General features: G+C 38.5%; 1 protein-coding gene across 1 annotated transcript; it reads left to right on the forward strand.

Annotated features, from left to right (window-relative positions):
* Window positions 1–214: 214 nt before the first annotated feature.
* METAP2 (methionyl aminopeptidase 2) lies at window positions 215–16,908 on the forward strand. The gene is made up of 11 exons (XM_085321241.1): window positions 215–455; window positions 1,275–1,376; window positions 4,667–4,732; window positions 5,095–5,197; window positions 9,553–9,714; window positions 11,443–11,624; window positions 11,716–11,810; window positions 11,893–11,989; window positions 12,506–12,609; window positions 14,931–15,046; window positions 16,121–16,908. The coding sequence occupies exons 1-11, from the start codon at window positions 275–277 to the stop codon at window positions 16,371–16,373; spliced, it is 1,461 nt and encodes a 486-aa protein (XP_085177367.1). The 5' UTR covers window positions 215–274; the 3' UTR covers window positions 16,374–16,908.
* The last annotated feature ends 6,804 nt before the right edge of the window (window positions 16,909–23,712 follow it).

Genomic DNA, 23,712 nt, shown 5'->3' on the forward strand with positions numbered 1-23,712 from the left:
CGCTGCCGGGAGCGCGCACACCACGCCGCCGCCGCCGGAACACCACGCCCCCGCCGCCGCCGCCGCCGCCACACGGAGCGCGACCGTTGGGCCCCGACCGTTGCGCCCCGCCCCTGGCGCGCGCACAGGGCGGGGGGGCGGGACAGCCGGCGGTTCCTCCCGGCGGAGTCCTCCAGCCTTCCCGGCGTGCCCCGCGCTCACCATAGAGCGAGGGCGGGCAGTGCCGTTCTGTCTCTCTCGCGTCGTGGGTCGGAGGCGGCGCGGCCGCGGCGACATGGCGGGCGCGGGGCCGGCGGGCAGCGCCGCCGCCGAGGCGGAGAAGCACCTCAACGGCGAGCTGCCGCCGGAGCCCGAGGACAAGGACGGCGCGGAGGGCGGCGGGGCGGGGCTGGGCGCGGAGGAGGGCGCCAAGAAGAAGCGCAAGAAGAAGAAGAAGGGCAAAGCGGCCCCCGGGGGTGAGGGCCGGGCCGGGGCCCTGGGGCGGGGGGGGCAGCCGTGCGGGACGAGGCCTTCTGCCGCCCCGGGGGGGGACTGTGAGGGCCTGCCGTGCGCCCTGGCGGTGGGGTGATGGGCGCCGTCGAGGCCGCTGTCCCGGCGGCTGTGCGGGCTGAGGAGGCCCCCGCAGCGAGGGGGGCTCCTACACCCCCGCCCCCGGCATCAGGAGGCTGCTCCTGGCCTTCAGCAGCCGGCAGGTCGGCGTGAGGGAGGTGCTCCCCGCTGCTGTGCGCCCCGGAGAAGCCACCCCGTCCCTCGTACGCTCCGTTGCCCTGAGGGGGAACGGGCGGAAAACTGCTGCTTGAAAAGCCGTCCCGCACGGCGGTGTCTCCGTACCCCTCCCATGCTCTCGGAGAGGTCTGGAGCAAGTCTGGGCAAATAGAGCAAAGGAGCTACGATTTGGGCTTGGGTTTGTTTTAGCAAGCTAGCAGTTAGTGATGATCGTACTATGTGTTTATAATTATCTGCTTTAAACCCTCATTATGTCACTAGAGCAAACTGGTGCTAAGGTGAGCAGAGTTGGTTACTGTAGCAGAAAAAAGTCATCAGAAGTGTTTGGATAATGTCACTTTTATATTCAAGTTTTAGTAATGGCACCTGTCACTTTGGGCCCTACGGTTGTGCACTTGACACACTGGACTGGCTTGGGGAAAAAAAGACATGCTCTGTTATCTGTTGGATGAGGTGAAGCACAGTATTTCTGTACAGACTTAGAGCTTATTGTATACAAACATAGAGCTATACTTCTCTATTAAGTCATGTTTTAATTTTACGAGCAGGGCAGGAAACAGATAAAGAAATGGAAAATGCCCTTGATGATGTAGCAAAGCAGTTGGATAAACAAACATTGGAAGAGAAAGAAAAAGATGATGATGATGAAGGCAAGTGTAACTTTTTTTTTTTCCTTTAACGCTTCCACTTTCAATCTTTTTTCAGACTCCCATTTTAACATACATTGTACAGGTGTCCGAGTTTTTCTTTTTTTTTCTTCTCCAGTGATTTTAGGGAAGATAAGATAACCATGCTATGCATATCTTTTTTTGGTAACAATTCAGCCTTTTATATGTGTATATGTGTGTGTATAATGTATGTGTATGTGCTTAAAAATGTGGTAACAGGTTTGTTAAAGACTTGTTTTGCTATGGTTTTATTGTGGAGAAATGTTTAGCTTCAGAGAAGGCAAGTTATAAATCATTCTCACTTGCAATACCATTTGCAGTGTAAGTTTATGTTTCAAATTGAGTTCTTATTCTTGACTTTAAACAAAACATGCAGTGAAATTTGAGACAATGCATTTTAAATGATATACCATCTTAATCTTCAAAAATTACTTGAAACAAAACATTTCTCTATAATCTTGKTTTTTTTTTCATTAAAACTGAAGTGTGGAGGGATTAATACATAAGCAAGGCATACACCTCACATGTTGCCAATGCTACACAACTGAAATTTTAAACAATACCTTGGAAATGTCTAGTACTGAAATCCAGATTAGATGGGTCTCTTATGTAGGTATTTCAGGTAGAAATGCTGTATTGTCTTTGTTTTGAGGAGTGGTTTCTATTAAAAATTAACCTTGGCTCAGCATCCTGAAATACTTCTTTTCATTTTGTTCGGAAAACTTTTTGGCAGACTATTGCTGGGATTCATCATTCCAGGATATTAAAAAATTAGATGTAGAAGTAAGAAAAACCTGAAATGATTAATTATTTATCATTTTATATATGCCAACATACTTAATCTATGTATAGTACCCAGTTCTATGTAATTAGTATTTCTAGAACTATATAGTGATGGATTATTCTTATGATGTATTTCAGGTAACAGAGTTGAAAGGTAGTTACGTTAATACAATGTATGTTTTACCCTGCTTGCAACTAAGCCAGGAAGTATTGAGGAGGATAGTGAAAAATTCTTGCAGTGAAGAGCATGTTTGAAAATGATTAAAATAGTTGCCGTTCCATTTCAAGAGAAGTAATTTTTTCATAGATGAAGTGCTATGTTCTCATAGGCTTTTTACAGTGCAAGCATTAGCAATTATTTAAGATTTTTTTTTGAAAATTTAAARTAATATCTCTGAAATAATAATCTTATTGTCCACATTTGACATGAGTATATTTTCAAAAAAGGGACAATATTTTTGCAGAAGAATTGCTCTCGTATTTTTTGAAGACTACTGTGTGTTATTGCCTGCACCAGTTTTTGCCACTTGCTGTCTAATAATTTTGTGGGTTTAGAGGCATTGCTTAAGACATGGTGCTGCAGTTAGAGTAAAAACAACAAAATATCTTTTTCTTTTCCCTCTACCCAATAAAATTCCTAGCTGAGTGATCTCAGAAATAACATTGTACGCCTTTTGAAAGATGAGAGAGATTAGGAAGTGCTCTCCAGGTTTTCACCGCACCATTAAAATGTGCTGATAAGTAACATCTGTGCATGAAATTAGTTACAGTTTAATTGAATATCTATACCAAAATGGCATAACGACAGGCTTCAGTTTCACAAAGATAAAAGATTGCTTTTTTGGTGCACATTTTTTTCAATGTGAGCTAAACAGCCTGAAGACGAATGAGGTGTTAGTCAGATGCAGTAGTTACATATCTGGCATCACAGTTGGTCTGCAGCAGTCTTCAAGGATCTGAAAGCATAGGCCCAGTTAGTCTGGCTTGCTAATTGGCAGATTCACGTGCAGTGACATATGAAAAAGCCATAATAAGCAAATAGCAACACACAAAATTTAAGAAATGTTGTTGGCATTTGTAGTTCTGGCCTAGGGTTCTAAAAATACCCATAAATCACTTGATGAATGAACTGGAGTCATGTCTGATTTATTTCTTGGTGAATGGTTGGAGCACAGTCAAGGTCAAGAGAAATGTGGTAAAGTTACTGTATTATATATTATAACGAAACACATATATGCTGTTAAGTATTAATCAACTGCCTGGTAAACGTGTTAATGGAGCCTGGTAGTCTGAACTAAATTGCAGTTACAAAACACACCTGCAAATTCTTTTTTGAAGATTTCAAAATGAGATACTTAATGCTGATAGGAATTTGAGGGGTGCACTACTGAAATTTGCCCCAGTGGCAGGATTACAGGAGTCACTACCTTATAAAATTCAGATGACATTGTCCATCATAAAAGGCTTGAAAATCTAGTGTCAGGAACAGCTGGACATTTGTTTAAAAAATAACAAATATAGGATTCTGTGTAAATGCATTCACAACAGCAGTACTTTGCCTTGATTGATTCTAGAAGTTCTTACAATTTTACTGTTTGCTTTAAATAATTGCAGTGTTCTAAATGCAGCTGGCTAGTACATACACATTTTGAAATTGGCTCATGGTTAGCTCCAGAAGGTGTTGTTAGATAGTATCTTATTGAGATAAATAAGTGTTAAAGGTAGTCAGACATAATGACCACAGGGATATTGTCATCTCTGAAAGGTGACCGTTCTGTAGTTTGGCTGATTCTTGTTGCTTGCATACTGTGCTTTGCAGTGATACCGCCTGTAGGCACTGGTTTTGTCCAGTGCTGGTTGTGACTTTTCCTGTATTTCCAAATATAGCTCCATTCTGAGCTGACTGCTGTTATCTTTACTTTTTTTTTTCTCTTCTCTTTCCAGATGAGTGTTAAAGTTACCTGTAGATAAGGCATCAGAAGATTGGCTTGAAGCATGAGTTCCTAGCTTTTAGCTGTAGTATCTAATATGGTTCTGCCTTACGCGCTCCAGCTTCTCTTTGGGTAAATTAAGAGCAGACAAATCTGAAATAGACTTACTGAAAACTTTTTCTTCAAGCTTCTCTTTTTCTGATTGCTGATATATTTGGGGTCATTAACACTAAGGAGGCAATTGGAAAGGTGATCTAGTAGCAATACTTTAAGAAGTGTTTTCTTATGTCTGTGTTCAGTCTGGGAAGGAACCTGAAAATGCTAGTGTCTTGGTGGCAGCTTCTAGCTGTCCTTTTCCTTTCCTTTTTTTTTTTTTTTTTAATCCATTTCTTTTTACACGTTTGGGAGCTTACAATAAATCGGTAAATCATTGGATTTAAATCTTCCAAAGTAAAAGAAGTGTTTGATCCAGATAGTCTCAGATAGTCTTGCATCTCATTCAAATTTGTTTGATTCTGTCTGTTTTACGTTCATCTGAGCACTTTTTTTTCCCTGTAGATGGAGATGGTGAAGGAGATGGAGCAACAGGGAAAAAAAAGAAGAAGAAGAAAAAGAAGAAAGGACGTAGGTATCGAGCACAAAAAAAAGAAAGATAGACTTCTTCTTCTTGAGTTTTCAGTAAAATCTGTCAAAGTGCTGTTGTGGCAATTGAAACAAACTTCGGGATGCAGTTTGGGTTCTCAGGCCAAGTCTAGCTGAAATTTCTTTCTGGTATCCCTGAATGCCAGCTTTCAGGGATGCCAGCTTTAAGCGTTGACAAAATGAAGTCATTTGAGGACATTGTGATGTGATGTCTCCTGGGTAAAAGCCCAAATCCTACTAAGGTGATCTTAAATTGTGTTSTTTAATTTTTCTTACAGTTGAAATGAAGTACTTAAAATTTCCAATGTACCATTTGTAAAACTTTCTTAAATTATACTCAACAGCAAAGGTCCAGACAGATCCACCTTCTATTCCAATATGTGATCTATATCCCAGCAATGTATTCCCAAAGGGTGAAGAATGTGAATATCCATCAACACAGGATGGGTAAGTATTTGAAGCTTAAAAAATAAATACTGTCATCTGCAAGTGCAGAGTTGCAAACTGTTAATAYACAACTAAATGGATAAACAAAGTGATTTGTAATTTTTTTTTTTTTTACTGGATCATCTAACAGCTAAAAGTCTTTAGGCCAGCAATGTTCCTCCCTATCTACTCTTAATTAAAGTACAGGCTATATGAGCAGAATTGCCCTGAGACAGGGAACCTTGGGACCAACGTGGCACTAAGAGATTGTAAGAAAAAAAACTTGTATGAAGGCTCAAAATTTAGCAAGATGACTGTTATACAACAGTTTTGGGTGAGATTTTCTCACATGGTCTGTCAGAGTATGGAATAGAGAGGGATTTAAATCATAAAATAGCTACATCTTTCTAGTATATCTTTTTTAAGATAGCTGAGCCATATTTGCATCTCCAGTGACTTTTTTTTTTCTTATTAAAGAAGTAAAATATACCTAGAGGGAAGATATATCGTGCAAAGAGACTTGGATGGCAACTGTAGTGTGTGGCAATTGCGGAGTGTGAATAAATCTATTGCTGATTAACTGAGAACATGGCTACGTTTGTTGAAAAAATTGTTTACTAAATAATTTTCCCAACTTAGGGGGATGTGAGCCAGTAATAAATGAGGTGCCAGACCATAACCTGCCAGGAAAATAGTTTTATTGTCTTAAAATTAATGAGGTAGAACAAATAAGTTTTGTTTTAATAACCTTAATCAAAAACAAAATTGATGTTCTATGTAAGTCAGTTGAACGAAATTTGTTGCTGTGACTTGAGCCAGTTAAAAGTCAAGTCTTCACTCCTGCCTGTTAATCTTTCCTTCCTACCCCCATTATATAAATTTATGGGGCGTGTTTTGTGTTCATTTGATATAAATAAAAATGGAATATAATTGAGATGTTTCAGGTCATAATAAAGAAATAAAAGGAAGATAATAGAATATTTCTGTGTAGAAAACATCCAAACTATCTGTATCTAAACTTGTAGTTGGATGTCTGCTGAGAACTGGAAACTAATAGCTTTCCTCACTGCTTTTTTGGTAGAGGCATGTCAGTCTCAGAGCCTGAGAGAAGTTAATGGAAAAAGCTTAAGTGTTATATTGTGTGCTTGGCTTCTCTTTATCTTTTGATTATGTAGATAGGATCACTAAAACTGTCTTCCACAATTCATAGAGATATGTGTGAATAATGTGCTGTTTTACTGAACAAGCAACAGTTTCTAGTAGCCTACAAGAACAGAGATTGGCATCCTTATGTTTTCACAGGGTACTGTTTCATTATGTGTTTTGTTAGGAACTAGATTATACCATCCAAACTCAAGGAGTTTCTTTTCATATATATATAAGGAGTATTATGAAAGACCACTTTTTATTGACTGGAGGGAAAAATCAGTGTGAATTGCATGAAAATCTGAATGAAAAGACTTGAGTTTGATTCTGAAGACTTCCAAGGAAGTTTTGAATCAAAACTCAGATAGCTTCCAAAAAAGTAGAAAATATAAATATTTTGGAAAGCATTGTTTATTTTTCAAGAAGTGTTTTCTTTTTCCCAGGATCAAATGATTTTTGGAACTTCTATGGGTTGTATAAAGCCAGGGCCTATTTCTGATAGTGTAAGCAACATAGTTAAGATTTCAGTACATCCTATAAAATATGTTCGGATGTTCACAGATGATGCAATTTCAGTTTTGTGAGATTAATTTTTTTTTTTGTGGAACACTCCCCCCCTCCTTAATGACTCCAATTTGATCACAAGACATGTTCGTATTTATTTATAAATGACTGCCTTGTTTGATTGTACAATATTAACATGCTAATGGTAGGACTTTCACAGGGTAGTCTTGAAGGGCTGACCCAGAAAAGACTTTTTCTGTCCTTAGGAACTAAGCGTTTGCATATGCATATGTATGCCACATTCAGAATGATATGTTTTAATGAAATTGTTACAAACACATCATCCATAAATATTAATTTATTAACAGACAACATGTACAATTTTTACACCTCAGTTATGCAGCCAACTACTGAAGTTTAAATGGTTTACTCTGATTTTACTACTATTTATTTAAAATAAGCTTTTTCTAAGTGTTTTTAAGTGGGGCATCTTTTCTGTACCAAGAATATTCTATAGTTAGAGAAGAACATATTCTTCTAAGGCACTTGAAAATTTATTTTTRTAATTCATTTAAAGCAAATATATGCTTAGTTTTGTTCTTTTTAATTTAAATAATAAATTATGTACTGCTTTAGGATTTCATAGCATAAGCAGCTACTTAAGTGAGTAGTTGACATGTGTCAGAATATTTCTTATTCTGAATAATAGTTTCATTTTATATGCTTGTGAAGCATTTTTGTTTTCGTCCTACACTTACATTTTTTCTCTTTTATTCTTAACCCTCACATGCTTTTAAAAGTTGCCTCTCATCAACCTAGGATTATACTTTGTGTGGGAAGTTGAAATAAAATCAATTTCATTCAGTTTTAGGGTGAAGAATAGTGAATTGGTACATATATAGACAACAGACTTAACAGCTGGGGTTTTTTTTCATCTTCAGTTCTGTCTGAAGATTTGCACTTTGTTAAAGACATCTGAATTTGAAATGACTCTGCACGGACGACAAAGTCTATAAGCAATATTTCATTATATGAGTATTTTGCTGGCTTACATTCTTGCCCCACATCGCTGGGTGTTTGTTTCTGCCCCTGTGCTGTTATGTGGGTTAAAATAATCTAGGGGAATTCTTATCTAGGATTCTTGCTTTGGATCACTAAAATCCAATTTACAGCACAATCCTGTAGAGAGGTAGCAGCACAAAATGAGGACTGTGAACTGGACTGTAAAGSTGGGAACAAATGGCTTGGAGCAAGAGGTGAACTTCTTACACTGGCTTGCATGGAAGCCAGCACATGAGGAAACTCGGTTCTCAGGAAGGCTTGTTATCTACTCGTGTACCTGTTTAGAGGTCTTGGTGTTTGGTGTCAGACTAGTGTCTGTTCGCTTGATTTTCATATCTCCTGAAGTGCTTAGGCCCATTTCTTGTGACCCCTTTTCCTGAGCTTCTGGATCTCAGTGGCACAACTCCRGCAGCAAACAGCTTTGGGTCTGGTGCATTTTTTTTTTTTTAATGTAAAAGACCTCTGTTTTGCCCCCTAATTCTCTCTATAGTGGGAATATGCACTGGGAATATAGTATGATGGAGCTAGGACAGCTCCCTGCCAACTTTTTGGAGCTTGCACTTTGGTCTCTTGACTGATGGCTGAAATTCTCCCTGCAGCTCTTGCTACTGGATACTCACAGAGTAAGGAAACTTCTCAGAAAAGTAACTGTGGAGGGTGTGTTTTTTTTTTTTTTTTTTTTTTTTTCCCCACTGGTATTTGAAAAGGAGGAATTTCAGGGGATGCAAGCAGAAGGGTCTCAAAATACTCGGATCCTGTGGTCATCCTAAGAAAAATGTTATGGAAGAGCTTGTTATCCTTTATTTTCTTAAGTCTGCTTTAGGAATGCAGGTCTCTTCACACTGTATAAATATTCAGTTCAAAATAAGTTCAGAAAACTTGCAGGGCATATTTTCTTGGCTCACTCTCGCACCTGTTCTTTGGCTGTGAAGGAAACTCTTAGAGCAGAGGGCTTACATGAAAGAGGTAACTGCATTTCTGTGTTTCAGACAGTTATCCTTTAATTTATTYTGTTACTAGCTTGGAATCAGCCCACTTAAATATGAAAGTTAATTTAGAAATTCAGAAACATGAGAGCAAGTTGCAGGATACTTCAGCATCTTCAGTCTATCTTGTCCATTGTCCTTTTCCTTCAGTGACCTATCTGTAGGATAGGAGTTTGCAGATTTGTACTGGTTTTAGTAGTATTTGTTTTGCAGAGCATGCACAGAGCTATTTGAATTGTCACTACATTTTTTTGTGTGTGTGTCATTACAGGGCCTCCAGCTTCACCATTCAAACTGTATACCTACTTTTTAGTTATAGGAAGGTGGGGTTTATTTTTTTAAGTTAAATTCGGACAGTGGATAGAGTGCTTTAAATTATGTATTTTCTTGGAACCTTACTTGCGTGTTTTTTGCATAATAAAAGAATATTCAAAAGTAATCTTGTATTTAGTCTTCTATTCAAAACTTTTTGTATTTATTCTATGATCCTATCAAAGAGCCAAAATAAGTGGTGTTCTCCTGGAACAAATGTTAACGTGCTGTCCAGCAAATACAGAGAGAATGTGAACAAAGTCATTTCCCAGCAAGTGTCATAGTTGCTATGCACTGCGTTAGGTATTGTAACGACTACTGTAGTTAAAGTTACAATAACTTTTCATAACACTATTTATTTTAAAGGCGTACTGCTGCTTGGAGAACAACTAGTGAAGAAAAAAAGGCACTAGATCAAGCCAGTGAGGAAATCTGGAATGATTTTCGGGAAGCTGCAGAGGCACACAGACAAGTGAGGAAATACGTTATGAGCTGGATAAGGCCTGGAATGACGATGATAGAAATCTGGTGAGGACACAGGGCTTCTCAAAGACCACCTTTATAGATTTTTTTTTTTTTCCCTTCCTCAGAGGGAATCTCAATTTTGTGTACTYAATGGTTTGCATCAGGAGTTTTGTAGTGGTTTTTGTTCAAAGCACTCAACCAGTATCCTCAATTCATTCCTTTTAGTTTCTTCTATTAACGTATTATTAGTTTATGCAGCTTTACAGGGCCTGGGATGATAATGAATTTCAAACTTGGCTTTCAGTTATGTTAAGTAGGTGTGCTTGATTTTTTTTTTCTTTTTAATTGTTCTGTTCTTCTCCTACTCTTGTATATAAGTTCTCCAGTGATGCCAAGAGAAGCAGCAATAGCAGTTGTTTAAAATAAAACAAAAAACAAAAAAAMCTCAACCTTTGCCAGAATTGTCAGTGAAATACTATGTGGATTAGCAGTGCAGGTGCAGCCTGAGGCTGGAAGTTGGGGAAGAGGCATGCAGACTGCATGGGGACACACTCAGTCCCAAGACGGGAGCTTTTTATCTATATTTCGTCCTCACTGGCTGATGTTTCTGGGGAAATGCAAAAACATTTCTTCCTGTTAATCTCCAGTAGATCATAAATAACTGAACAAGTTGGTTAATATAAACATTCATTTGGTAAAAGTTTAAAGAGAATAATTAGCCTAAACTTTTATTGACTCTTACTTCTTTTTCCATCCTTCAGTTTATCTGGAGTTAATGTCAACTGGCCAGATATGCACAGATCCAAAAATCAGCTGCTTTCTGCCTGATACAAGTAAGGACTGTGCTGACAAGAGCAGGATAGGAAGAAAGCTAATCAGAGCTGACTGAGAGTAACTGTGTGAGGTCAATGGAAGGAAATAATATGCCATCAGGGAAGGTGGAAGACAGCTGTCTTTTGTAATCATTAGACTGGCTGAAACAAATCTCTCATGTTAAATTCTGCTGCTCGACTGTTTTAGTTAAAAGCTCTAAATTTTTTCTCAAAACATGACATTTCTTCCTAGAATACTTCAGACTATGGGGACTTGTCATATAAAATAAGCTTTTATTTTTTTCAGACTACTCTGAATGAATAGCTTTCTTAAATGGAATCAGAGTATGTTGCACTATTTATTGTCTTTACACTATTTACTATAACTGTTTGTAGGACTATGCACTAGTGTTCTTATATCTGTAGCTTTCCAATGGTTAAAAGCTTGAAAGYAGAGAAAACAAAACCCAAGGACAAATGTTAGTTTCATAGATTTTTATTTTATCCTAGCTACTGCTTGAAATTAAAAAAAAAAAAAATGTTTTAATTGGAAAAATTTTGGATGAATGGAAGGAGTGTACATTCACATTCTTAATGTTCACATTCACAGTTACTAGGCTATAACTTTTTTTTTTCTTTCCCCTAAGCTTTAATTATACAACTTCTATTTCTCTGGTAGAACGGATTAAACGTACTTTGGAAAATATGTGTACTTTACATTTAGATTAAAAGACTGAGGCTTTTTTTTGCCTAAGGAAAAAGTAGAAGCAACACAGCTGAAGATCACTGTCTTGTACTTACTTTTTTTCCGCTTTAGGGTCTCCTTCTAGTTAGTATACAAATACTTTTAGAAGTACGTTTGCTTGACTATTTTTCTGAATTTTTATTCTTGGATTAATTTATTAAAGTTATCATAAAATATACTAAGGATAACTGCTGTGTTTTTTTTTTTTTTCTTCTCCCTCCTTCCTGCCCTTAGTGAAAAACTAGAAGACTGTTCACGTAAGCTGATAAAAGAAAATGGTCTAAACGCAGGTCTAGCGTTTCCTACTGGGTGTTCTCTGAATAACTGTGCCGCCCACTACACTCCCAACGCTGGTGATCCGACAGTGCTACAGTATGACGATATTTGCAAAATAGATTTTGGGACGCACATTAGTGGTTAGTTTTTACTTGCTTATGAACTAAATATATTTTTTAAACATTCTTCAGCACAGAGACTGTGAAGCTCATTAACTTCTGTTGATTTCAGGTCGTATTATTGACTGCGCTTTTACAGTCACATTCAATCCAAAATATGACAGACTATTACAAGCAGTAAAGGATGCCACTAACACTGGAATAAAGGTATGATCATTATACAAGTTACCAAGTCTTTTAAAATAAGCTTTGCAATAATTTTTCATTTATAGTTTCACCTTATTTTCAGTGTGCTGGAATAGATGTGCGTCTCTGTGATGTTGGGGAGGCCATCCAAGAGGTTATGGAGTCTTATGAGGTTGAAATTGATGGCAAAACATATCAAGGCAAGTTTTTTTTTTTTTTTTTAAGTGAGGATAGCTATCTTCATGTAATGTTTGTACAAATACTGATTTATTTGTATTGTATTGAAAAAACCTTTGTACAAGAAGCATGATATGAGTAACTTGGTTAAATACATGTTTCTACCTGATTTGCTGTACTCTGGGGAAATGTGCTTCTTGGCTTATCCTTGCAAATATTCTAAGTGCTGTATCTTTATCAGATAAGAGCTGAACAACTGTTTTTTAAAATACACAAATAATGTGATATTTGCTATTTGACTTTATTGATAACATTTTCTATTAGTGGAATTACTAATCTTGAATAATGAAGCTGTGATACAGTATGTGAAATTAACTTGTATCTTTTCTAAAATTGTACAGGAGGGCTGTTCAGCCCCTCTGCAGTATTGCAATATGAAGAGTCACTGTCATACTGTTAGAATGGGCTAATAGAGTAATTTGCATTGATGGATTTAACATTTGTTAGGGAATTACCTGTGTATTTTTTCCCCCCAAAAGTGAAACCAATTCGCAATCTGAATGGACACTCAATTGGGCCATACAGGATACACGCTGGAAAAACAGTGCCCATTGTGAAAGGAGGAGAAGCAACAAGAATGGAGGTAAAAAATGTTCTTAAATCTTTGTTAAGTTTCTGTAAATGTCACTTTGAAATGTCATGAGGAAATATTTCCTCATGTATTTTCCTTGTGTACTATTTGTGATCCTGGTGAACAATAACACTAGAAGACAACCTTGCTTTACTTTGCAGTACTTCTGTGAAAGAGCAGTTGGTTTTGAGACTTTCCCATCTCAGTGGCTCAGGGTTTCTCTGTTTACCCCTACTAGTATGCCTAACACTCTGAAATTGGAGTCTTGGAAATTCACTATAAAAGCTTGAAATCTGAATTGCATTAGTGGTGCTTAAGGAAACTCTTGGATGTTCACTTTTGAATATGTAAGCATTACTTAGTGTTGCAATGTTACACCTAGGAACAGGAAAAAAGGACAGGAATTCAAATTTTGGGATGAACTTGAGAGCCTGGAGGTGCCACCRAAGATGTTTGGACTTGCCACTCGTTCACCTTTTTTATGTCTGTTTGTTCTGTAATTAAAAAGACAAAATAACAAGCTTCTCTTATTCAAGTTATTGTTGAGAAATACTTCTGTAGCATCGTGGCTATGACTGACATTTTGCAAATACAATTAGGTATCATCTCTTCCTTGAAAAGCTTCCAGTGCAGTTTTTCTTTCCAGATGCAAAATAATTGAGCATATTTCTAGTTAGTGTGAGAAGCTAGATGAAAAATGTGGTTTGAATAGTATTTTGGAGCAGAGGAAGAGAAATCACTGCATAATGAGGGAAATTGTGCCAGAGAAAGGCAGCATTAAAATACGTAACCTCAGATTTATCGATTTAAAATTTTGATGTAAGCTTGGAGTCTGACAAGATAAGTTTTATTTAGAAGATCAATAATGGGGTAAGAAGCTTTAAGTCTGGTTCAGCAATGGTCATTAAGTAAGCTTMTCAAAGTAAACAAAACTTTCAAGAGCTGAACAGGAGCAGAAAGGGACTAGGAAAAATTTTTGTTGTTGTTTAAGTAGGCTCACTCCCATCACCCAAAACTTATAGTTGTTGATCACCTGGTTAATGATGTGAGCAAAAAGATGAAGCTGTAACTATCCTCTTACTTCTAGGAGTGTGTAGAAAGGATTACAGAGCATTAGGAAAGCAAAGTGGAAAAAGCTTGTCATGACCTTGTTTTAACTTTGTGAGTGCCTAGGTCTTGTACGTCATCTATCATTGCTACATTATTAGTATAAAACTTATTCTCTAAACAAATTTTAAAGATTTCAGAGCTTTGGGGACTGTTTTTAATTGATTATGCAAACACTGGGGAGAAGACTTTTTAAAAATTTCTTTAACTTCTATGAGTTACTTAGGACACAATTTTACATCATTAAAGGCTGAGTTTAGCCTATGAAGAATGTAGAGCACTGCCAGACTCTTACTGTACTGCTTTAATTATAATATCGGAATACAATTTAGTGAATTTTTGTGACAGGGGATTTTTTTTTTTTTCCTGAACAAGTCAGTGGGAAGTGACTCTTTTGGTGACGATTTAATTAAATCAGTTGAGTATTCAAGGCATCTTTAAGAATTTATCTTGAATTGGAAATCCATGTTACTGTTTTCCATATGAATTCTTATTTGGGGATTGTGGCTTTTGAAGTTGCCTGATTAACAGATAAATGCAGTTGTATTTTTCAGTTTACGTTTGATACCTTGTCCTGTTAAACTCCTTTCACAGTCCTACTGTTTGGGATATGTGAATACGCTTGGCAAAAATGAGATTATATAATGGCATTTCAATACGCTCTTGGCTAGAATTTTGATAATGCCCTTGCAGATATATATCAACTTCATTTCTTGAAGAAATTCATCTTGTGGAGTGGAAATGAGCAGGTTAAGTTTTTATACTAGCAGCTGTTACCAGAAAATTCTTGCAGAAATTGAGCAGAAAGTGCTTCAGTGCAGTAAGTCTTTGTAATCAACATGTTTGCTATATCTACATTACACATTTCCTAGGACTTTTATCTGAATAGTACAGAACTATTTCCAGTTAAACAAATATTTCGCAGCAGAATGTAGTTTCTTAGCTGTGTTTAGATAATACACTTTGTCAATACTTTAACTGCAATGACTTTGAGAAATAGTGTGTTTAGAAAAATGCTGATATTTATGGCTTGAAATAAATAAAACAKTATTAATATCTGATTATTTGGAGATAACTAACTTTACCACTGTGTGAAATTACTGTATTGTTTTCTCTACATTGATTCACATTTAATTTATTGTATGCATAAGTTGTAATACTGAGATCATTGTATCAAAACAGCAACGTTTTACTTATTTTCATATTGTAACTTTTTTTTTTTGTAGGAAGGTGAAGTATATGCTATAGAAACCTTTGGTAGCACAGGAAAGGGTGTTGTTCATGATGATATGGAGTGTTCTCATTATATGAAGAACTTTGATGTTGGGCATGTGCCAATAAGGTTGGATTTTTGTTGTTGTTCTTATATAGCACTAGAGCTGTCACCTTTTTATAGTTCAGATTTGATATGGCACAATTCTGTGCTAATTTTAAGGCTGTCAAGAGGACTCAAAAACGGTCCTCTGATAGTAATATTMTTATTATAAAACAACAAAATGCTCTAAAACAAGCATTTGTGTGTACTATGCTCTGATTATAAATGTGGAATAATACAAAATATTCCAAAGAATATAGAAATGAAATACATACATGATGCCTTCACAAATCTAAAGTAGTTTTTAAATTTTCGTGTCATTAATAAGCTTTACAATAGTTATATTAATAATATGTGTATGATAGTATATTATTATACGTTAAATATATAATAACCCCTTTACCAACATCTTTATTAAAGATTGTGGCACACCAGTATATTCTGGGAAAAGTCCTATTAAACTATTCAGGTCATCTGTTTTGATTGTTTAGGTGTTTTGTGGTTTGTAAGACCTTGGTTTAGTGTATTGTTGTAAAATAAAACTAGTTTTAATTTTTTAGTTTCCATTAAGCAATGCCAATAAAAGCATTAAGTAGTAGCACTTCTAGAAATGCAACATATTTTTGGAACTGAAGACTATTAGGGTTAGAAATAAAAATTGACTTCAAAAGTAAAACTTCAAAGTTCTAACTACCAAGCTTATTCCTGAATAAGTTTAGAATATTAAGCATTTTGGATCAGGAGGAATTCTGTTTTTTCTCTATAAAATGAATCAACCTTTAAGGTAACTGTTCCTTTAGTTTTGTTTGGGATTTTAGATGGGGATATATTCATAATTTAATATTTTTCTGTTTGGAAAGGTTGGCCAGTGTGTTTGGCAGCATTCAGGTTTGTTTTGAAGGATATCTTTCTGCAATGGGAAGGTATACTTTTGTTTGTGACAGCACTTTTAATTGATGTAGAAAGGCATCCCAAGACTGCAGTCTTGAAATACCTTGAAATTTAAAACTTTTCTTAGTTGGTGGGCTTTTTCCTGTAGTGAATGTTTGGTGGCGATACCTCTGCTATCAGTCAGATGTTTTCCTCTCTTTCCTCCCCCAGACTTCCAAGAGCAAAACACTTGCTAAACGTTATCAACGAAAACTTCGGTACTCTTGCCTTCTGCCGCAGATGGCTAGATCGCCTGGGAGAGAGTAAATACCTAATGGCGTTGAAGAATCTGTGTGACTTGGGTATAGTGGATCCATATCCTCCCTTATGCGACATTAAAGGCTCGTACACGGCACAGTTTGAGCATACTATACTGTTGCGCCCAACATGCAAAGAAGTTGTCAGCAGAGGAGATGACTACTAAACTCAAAGCCACCTCAGCACCTTTATACTTTAGGCTTTATTGGAACATATACCAGAATTAATTTGCAACATATTGTCTGTTTTAACAGTGGACTGATGTAATACTTTCCGTATTTGGAAAGGAAGGAATTTAATGAAAGGCAAGTCTTCTAATGTAACTAACCAAGGAAAAAGCTTTCAGGCCTTTAGAAATATTTCAAAAGTTACTTATTTTTTCTGTTCAGGGAAATATGTGCTATAAAACTTAATTTTTAGTTTGGAATGAGTTATACATTTTGTTTTGAACCTTTATGATAAAAGATGCTTTTCAAATATTTATATTACCATATTCTTACTTGAATGCTTCAAATGACTACACCTGATTTCTGCGCCTAAGTCCTCTATGATACTGCCTTTTAAACTTCCTGGAATCCATTTTGTAAAAAATAAAGACAAATTTTCAGATCTAAAAATATATATACTTTTTAAAAGTCTGGTTATGATTCTGGTCAGGAGTCTTCTGGGAAACTGCTCTATTAAATATTTTACAAACCTGATTTGCTATTTTTTGTCTTGAAACTGGAATTGTCTTACCCTTTATGTGAAATTTGACACTTCACTGCTTATTTAGTGTTGTCTGTGCTGGAATACAGAGCATGTCATGCGCTCTTGGGAGGATAGAGTGTGACAACTTCAGTAGAAGTGTATGGTGTGATTTGGTTTTGAGTATGTCAATCTACCATGTATTAGATTGTCAAATGCATTTTGATGGACTCAGTTGCTATTATCAGCAACGTTACAACTTTGGGCTGAAATCAAGCTATGAATATTAAAATATATCCCTTCATATTCTTTGCCATTGGCATGCCCTTTTGCATGGACTGAAAATTTCCTTGATGTGATAACCATTATCCTTAAAGTACGCTTTAGGTTGGACAAGCTGCGAGGACAGTGAGTGGTGGGTGGGTGGTGGTGGTTAGGGTTGAAGCCTCTTCCATACAAGTAAACGAATCCGGACTATTTGATATTTTCTTGACATAACAGGTGTCATTATCTGTCTTCCTGCTGCAATGATTGGTGAATCTCATTTGTAAATTGCATTAAATCCTGTGGTTCTCGCTTTAAAGCGCTGCATACTGCAGTATCCTAGCTCTGTGTATTTACCTTATGACTTGCAGGTAACTAAAATGTTAATATGTAACAAATACGACAGATTCTGTGATAGGTAAATGGCAGTGCCTTAAACATAACTGAGGGATTTCACGTGCTTCTTTGTATTGACAGGCTCTGTTTATTTCCAGAGGAGTTCATATTAGTGTAGAAATACCAACCCCTGCCCACCTTTGGTTAAAAGCTGCATTTATCCTTGCAGACCCTGATACACGAGCTGTAGTTTAGAGGGGACAGCGTCATGTACTGCCTATAGTTAAAAATACTAGACCTAAATGGGATTTTTTTTTCTGTTTTCTCTTTTGTTTAAACTTGGAAGAGTTTTGCTGGTAACGATGGATGAAATAGGATGCTGTAATTTGTATTTCTGTTGCTGCTGTTTAGGACAGGGTTGCTGGATAATACAGCTGTTGATCTTTTTGTGTATGTTAACAGGACCGTAATGCTGATGCATTTCTTGACTTCATACTAACAGGTTCCAGCATCCAGCTCATTTATCCTATTTGCAACAGGACTAGTTACTACAAATACAAGAAATAAGTAAGTTAAACAAATTCAATTCTCAATGTCTTACCTACTAGTAATTATTCACTAATTCAGATATTTAACTTTCTTAGCAGCTCAGTGACATTTGATACTATTCCTACAACTTAAGGCCTACCAACTTTTCTAGCTTCACCGGTGGTTCATTTAAGAACTCTTAATATCATATGAAAACATACTCCAAATGGTAGCACTGATTTGTTTTCCTCCCTTTTTCTTTCACCTAAACATAACAGGAAGGTCCCAGACTTATAACTAGCAGTTATAAGAATAAACCAAAGTAAATTTTTAATTAACTTACTAGCTCTGTTTGCTAATTCACACATGGAAATTGATGATTGTGAAATTGATGATTGATTTGATAACAAATTGGAAAGGAAAGGGCTTGCAGCTCTTGCACCTTGCCTCAGATAAATGTGTGTAGAACCTGATGCTCCTTTGTTGCCATTAGCTTTAGTGGAGCTTGTCTGGATGCCGCTTCCTGCGCCGCTGACTGTCCTGTGTTTACATCTGTCAGCACAGAAGACAAGTCCTACTTCCACCACCATATATAAATTTCTTCCAGTGCTTATTTTCTTTTCCTTTTACTGGAAGCAGTTAYAAAGTCCTGGTCATAATGTCCCATAACTGTCGTCTTCACAGGACACAAAATCTAAATTTTATCAAATAGTCATATTCTGAAGCCTGGCTGCGAAGATTAACAAAGATTTCCTGAGTACCCAAAAGAGTAGGATCACCTTGTTTCTTGAGAACTTGAGTTCTGTTTTTCAGAAATGCTAACTGTTTTTGGAGTGCATTTAATAGGAGTGCAAAAGTAGTTCAAAAACGCTTTGCTGAAGGATGTACCTGCTTCGCAGGTTTTCTTTGCTTTTATGCAGATTCTGTGAGGGGTAAACCCTTAGGGAACGTACAGCTTAACCCAGGATCATCTGTCGTGTTTTGGCGAAGGCGTGACCCAACGTTTTTCCTAACTGAGAGAACGAATTTTAGCCTCTTAAATACGTGCTTCTGCTGGGGTTCGTTTTTTTCCTGCTTTTTGATMACCTGCTCAGAAGCTTCCACCCTGAGCAAATCAGGTTCAGGGGGTGTTCGTGCTTCATGACTGTAGAATACAGTGACTTTGCGTAGGATCTGCCTTGTGTTTAATGGTTTCCTGCTCCTAGCGCTGTGCTCTGTGCAGGCAGAGACACGGTCAAGTTGAGGCAGTCTGCACTAGCCKCCTCCCCCCCTCCCCACACCTGCAGGATGGGGCACAAACTTTCGACCGCGGGTTTGCAGAAGCAAAGTGACCTCGACTTTGTCCTGAAACAAAATGCTCCCTTGCGCTAGAATTTAGATAAAAGCCTCTAGCGGTTGCGAGGGAAGCGCACGCTCGGGGCGAGCAGCGCTGAAAGGGCCCTGGCGCTTTTTCCTTGGCAGCGTGCCCCTGGGCTGAGTGGGGCGCAGGGCTGAGCGGCGCCCCAGGGCCCCCTCGCGTGCCTGGTATGTAAATAGGGGGAAAACACACGGGGCCGCCGGACACACGCCGAGCGAAAGACGGGAAGTGGAAATCCTGTGTGGCTGAGGGGATTGGTTTTCTTTCATTTCTACTTCTGCAACTTGGGTACTTCGTAGAAAATTAGTTTTGTTTTGTTAAAACGACAGAGGCTTTCCTTGTCAGTGCCAGGTTCTACTGCTTTTACTTGAAGCAAACAGATTTTTATTTGGGAGTAGTACGTGAAGTCAGAGGTCTGTTGTTAAAACAAGTATTTTATCAATTTGTGATTTGATAATAGATTTCCTTGGAGTTTTGCATTTCACATTCTGGCTTAAAAAAACAACCCTGTCACAGAAAGATCAGGACTTTCCCTTTTCAGAAGCAGACTGTGTCAAAGAGGGGAATAAACTCGTGCCAAACAGCGGCTGTAACGCTTGACATAAAGTTAGAGACGTTCTGCTGCTTCAGACTGTAGCTTGCGGCAGTTTCTAGCACCAGCTTCCTGGACGCTGCTGTGTAGCAGCCTGGCTTGTCGTGTAGCATGTATTTTAAGTGTGTATATATACATACATACAAATATATATATATGTATACATACTTCTAGGCCTTGTCTTTGAAAAGTTTAAGAAAGGACATTCTGAGAGGGAGATAAACCAAGCCCCTGTTAATACTTAGTGAGAAAACTGCTGTTTCATCTTCAACTTCATTACGTCGTATTACTGTCAGAAATAATAAAGTAATATCCTTATAACAGTAAATGCATGAAAACGGAGTAAGATGGGATCTGGGAAGGTTAATGATGTGATTTGTAAACATGACTGGAGTTTGTTCGTTTGATTTTTACAGGTGGCGCTTGGAGCTAGAGGAACTTTGCCAAAAACCTACTCGCGTCAAACATTTTTCTTACAGGACGAGAGTTAGGCTTTCCGTGGTTAATCATTTGCCAGGTTTTTACAGTTTAAACTTGTTGGTACACAGTATGCTGTGGAACATATCTATTAGCAGTTCATAAACAAAGGCAAGCAGGGGCTCTGTAAGTCAGTCACAAAATAATGCAAATGCTTTTATGAAGGTGTGCTTAAGAGGGAAAGACCACGTATCTTGAGAAATGCATAGTGCGCTTTAAAGCAAGACGTAATTTTTATAAAAATGTTTCAATATATATATTTTTTTTCTATGTGGAGTCAAGAGGCAGTTCTGGTTTTATAATCTGAGTTTTGAGTACTTTTTAAAGTAAAAAACATTTAATGTAGGCAAATGGGCTGTGATTTATTTTTAGGATTTTTGTAGCAAAAATTGATTTTTTGTTTTTGCCACGAGAGCCAACCAATTTGTATAATCAAGATTAAAATCCGTATAGTTTTTATACTGATGCTGACTTTTTTTTTGCAAAGCTGCAGTGTTTTTTTTTTTTTTTTTTTAATAGCTGTTGGGGAAAGCTAAAACCTTGTAGAGTAGGCAGTAGTCAAGGTAAAAAGTAAACCTTTTGTCTAGTTGTTTTTGAGCTTTAGATGTCTGCTCCCCCAGATTTTGCAAGAATTAAATTACCAGTTTTTCAGTCAGCCAAATCTCTGAAGCTCTTAAATTGATAAGAAGTTTATAGAAGCTTCATTTACCACTACCTAAAAGTGAAGATGTACAATTCCTCTGTATTCTATGGATGCACATTATCTGCTACCACCTGGAAAACTTCATTGCATTTCAGTTTCAAACTGGGCTGATTTGATCTGCATGACAGGACCAAGCACACCCTTCCCCAGYGTGCAGCCAGTGGAGGACTGGGAGGAGCAGCTGATACACCAGCTGGTTGCGCTGCCGTTCAGAGGGCCTGCCGCAGGCTGGAGAAATGGGCTGACAGAAACTTCACAAAATTCAACAAAGGGAAATGCAGAATCCTGCCCCTGGAGAGGAATAACCCCATGCACCAGTACRGACTGGGAGCTGACCAGCTGGGAAGCAGAGAGAGCCCTGGGGACACTTAAGTTGGCCATGAGCCAGCAATGTATCCTCATGGCATAGGGGACCAACAGCATCCTGGACTGCATTAGGCACCGTGTTGCCAGCAGGTTGAGGGAGGTGATCCTTCCCCTCTACTCAGCACCTGTGAGGCCACAGTTGGAGTACTGGGCTCATCACATGGTCATGCAGGAGTGAGTCCAGTGAAGGGCCACAAAGACMGTCAAAGATCTGGAGCATCTTTCATAGGAGGAGARGCTGAGAGCTGTGGGCTTGTTCAACCTGGAGAAAGGAAAGCTTGCATGGGGAGCRTATCAACATGTATAAATACCCACTGGGAAGTGAGTAAAGAAAGTAGATAAAGCAACGCTTCTCAGTGGTACCTAGTGACAGGACAGGCAGTGAGTGCAAAGTGAAACACAGGAAATGCCATTTAGGCATACAAAAAATATATTTTTAACTGTGATACTTGAATGCTGGATGAGGTTGCCCAGAGAGGTGGTAGTCTTCATCATTGCAGATATTCAAAACGTATCTGGCCGCAGGCCTGAGTAACCTGCTCTTGTTGACCTACGTTGAGCAGAGGAGGAGGTGGGCTGCACTAGATGTTCTCTAGTGGTCCCTTCGARCATCAACCATTCTGTGCCCTAGGCTCTGCTGGGTTCAGTAAGTGACCAGTTGAAGCACAGCAGACCCCTTCCATTGTCTCAGGGAAAAAGTAAAATCCCAGCCTCTCCCCTGAGGGACTGAAGAATAGAGTCTGGTGGCAAATTCATAAATATGCACAGAACAAGCCAGCTCGTGGCTAGTAATGTTTCMGTCTTGTCCAATAGTCTGGTGGTATGTTCATGCTGTGGCTGACTGCCAAAAAATTACTATTTATACAGACTGCAGTGAGGGGTCTGAAGCTTTCATGCAAACAATTACTGCACAACTACTTTTCCACGTTTTTATTAGTGGTGATTGCTTGTGCCAAGTTTGGCGAGGGTGGTGTATGGCGCACTGGTAATGAGGTAGCAGGTCTGGGCTAGTGCCCTCTGTCATCAAGGCAGTGACAGAGCAGAACCTTCAACCTGACCCTATTTTCCTGAACATAGATTAGAATGATGGTAGAGAGGAGAAAAGGGTTAGGGCTTCCTGAGAGACCACTGCGTGATAAGCTTTCTGCTACCCTGTGTTGCTAATAGAGCAAAGAGCTCTGGAACCAGCTGCTGGGCTGGCCTAGATCTCTTTGGAGATGGATGTAGGCCGCTCCCTCCAACGCGAGTTGCAGGGCTGCCGGCTCTGCAGCTTTACGGCTCCGCAGCCCTTCTGCTAGTGAGTTGTGGCACCCCGGCCTCGCGAACACTCACAGCTAAAACCCGCGTGAAGCAAGGCGCAGCACAATGGGGCGGACTGACACTCGGCACAAGCTTTACTCTCGCTAACGCGTACAGAGCTAGCTCGTAGGAATCAGCATTATGTTATGAACCAAAGCAGAAGCTGTTGAGAAGAATATCTGAGTTAGCTCAGGCTGGACTGAGCAACCATCTTTATCCCCCCCCCCAACCGAATTGCAGCTATAACTGAGTATTACTCAAGAAAACAGCAACAGAAAGATAACAGAGTTAGTTTGCTTAATATTGATGCTTGAGGCYGATGAATATTTTTTCTATAGCTCTCTAGCAGTCCCAGGATCAACTCCTCTATTAGTGTACGAGCATCTTTAGGGTCCCTGCTAACACGCTTCAGACGCCCTTGGGAAAAAGTGTCAGAAGGTTAGAGAAGAAATTAGCACAACTCCTCCCCTTCCTTTCTGTTCCCCTGAACTACCTCTAAGCAGACAGTAAAGTGTTTAAATTGCACTTTTCTGTCTTTTTCTGGCATGGAAATGAAAAGCAAAGTATATGAAAGATTGCATATTAGAGCAATCACAAGCAGATTTGTCCGCTTGCCTCTCTTCAGCAGGTAGGCCTGGCTAAAAGAAAGGACTAAGCTGCTTTTCACACTTCATTAGGATGAGTACAAGGCAAGAAGAGTCTGAGATCTGAAGTGACTATGTGCTTGCTATAATGAGACATTTTTCCAAATGTTAGATAGCAATGGCAGTAAAAGACTTACTTACCTTAAATCAGTGACAGATGGCCAAAGCAGTTATAGAGATAATGTCTTAGCCAGTGTTAGGGAAAAAACCCAACTGGATTTGATAATGTAGGAACTAATTCCAGTACACGCA

Source organism: Rhea americana, unplaced genomic scaffold (genome assembly GCF_003343005.1).
Source record: "Rhea americana isolate MKP2758 unplaced genomic scaffold, rheAme1 scaffold_69, whole genome shotgun sequence".
NCBI classification, from domain to species: domain Eukaryota; kingdom Metazoa; phylum Chordata; class Aves; order Rheiformes; family Rheidae; genus Rhea; species Rhea americana.

What these genes read in the sequence shown, in the direction of transcription:
- METAP2 (XM_085321241.1), top strand. Translation starts at nt 275, where the DNA reads ATGGCGGGCGCGGGGCCGGCGGGCAGCGCCGCCGCCGAGGCGGAGAAG. An exon ending in TGATGGCAAAACATATCAAG is followed by an intron (nt 11,990 to 12,505) that starts GCAAGTTTTTTT and finishes TCCCCCCAAAAG; the next exon opens with TGAAACCAATTCGCAATCTG. An exon ending in GAGAAGCAACAAGAATGGAG is followed by an intron (nt 12,610 to 14,930) that starts GTAAAAAATGTT and finishes TTTTTTTTGTAG; the next exon opens with GAAGGTGAAGTATATGCTAT.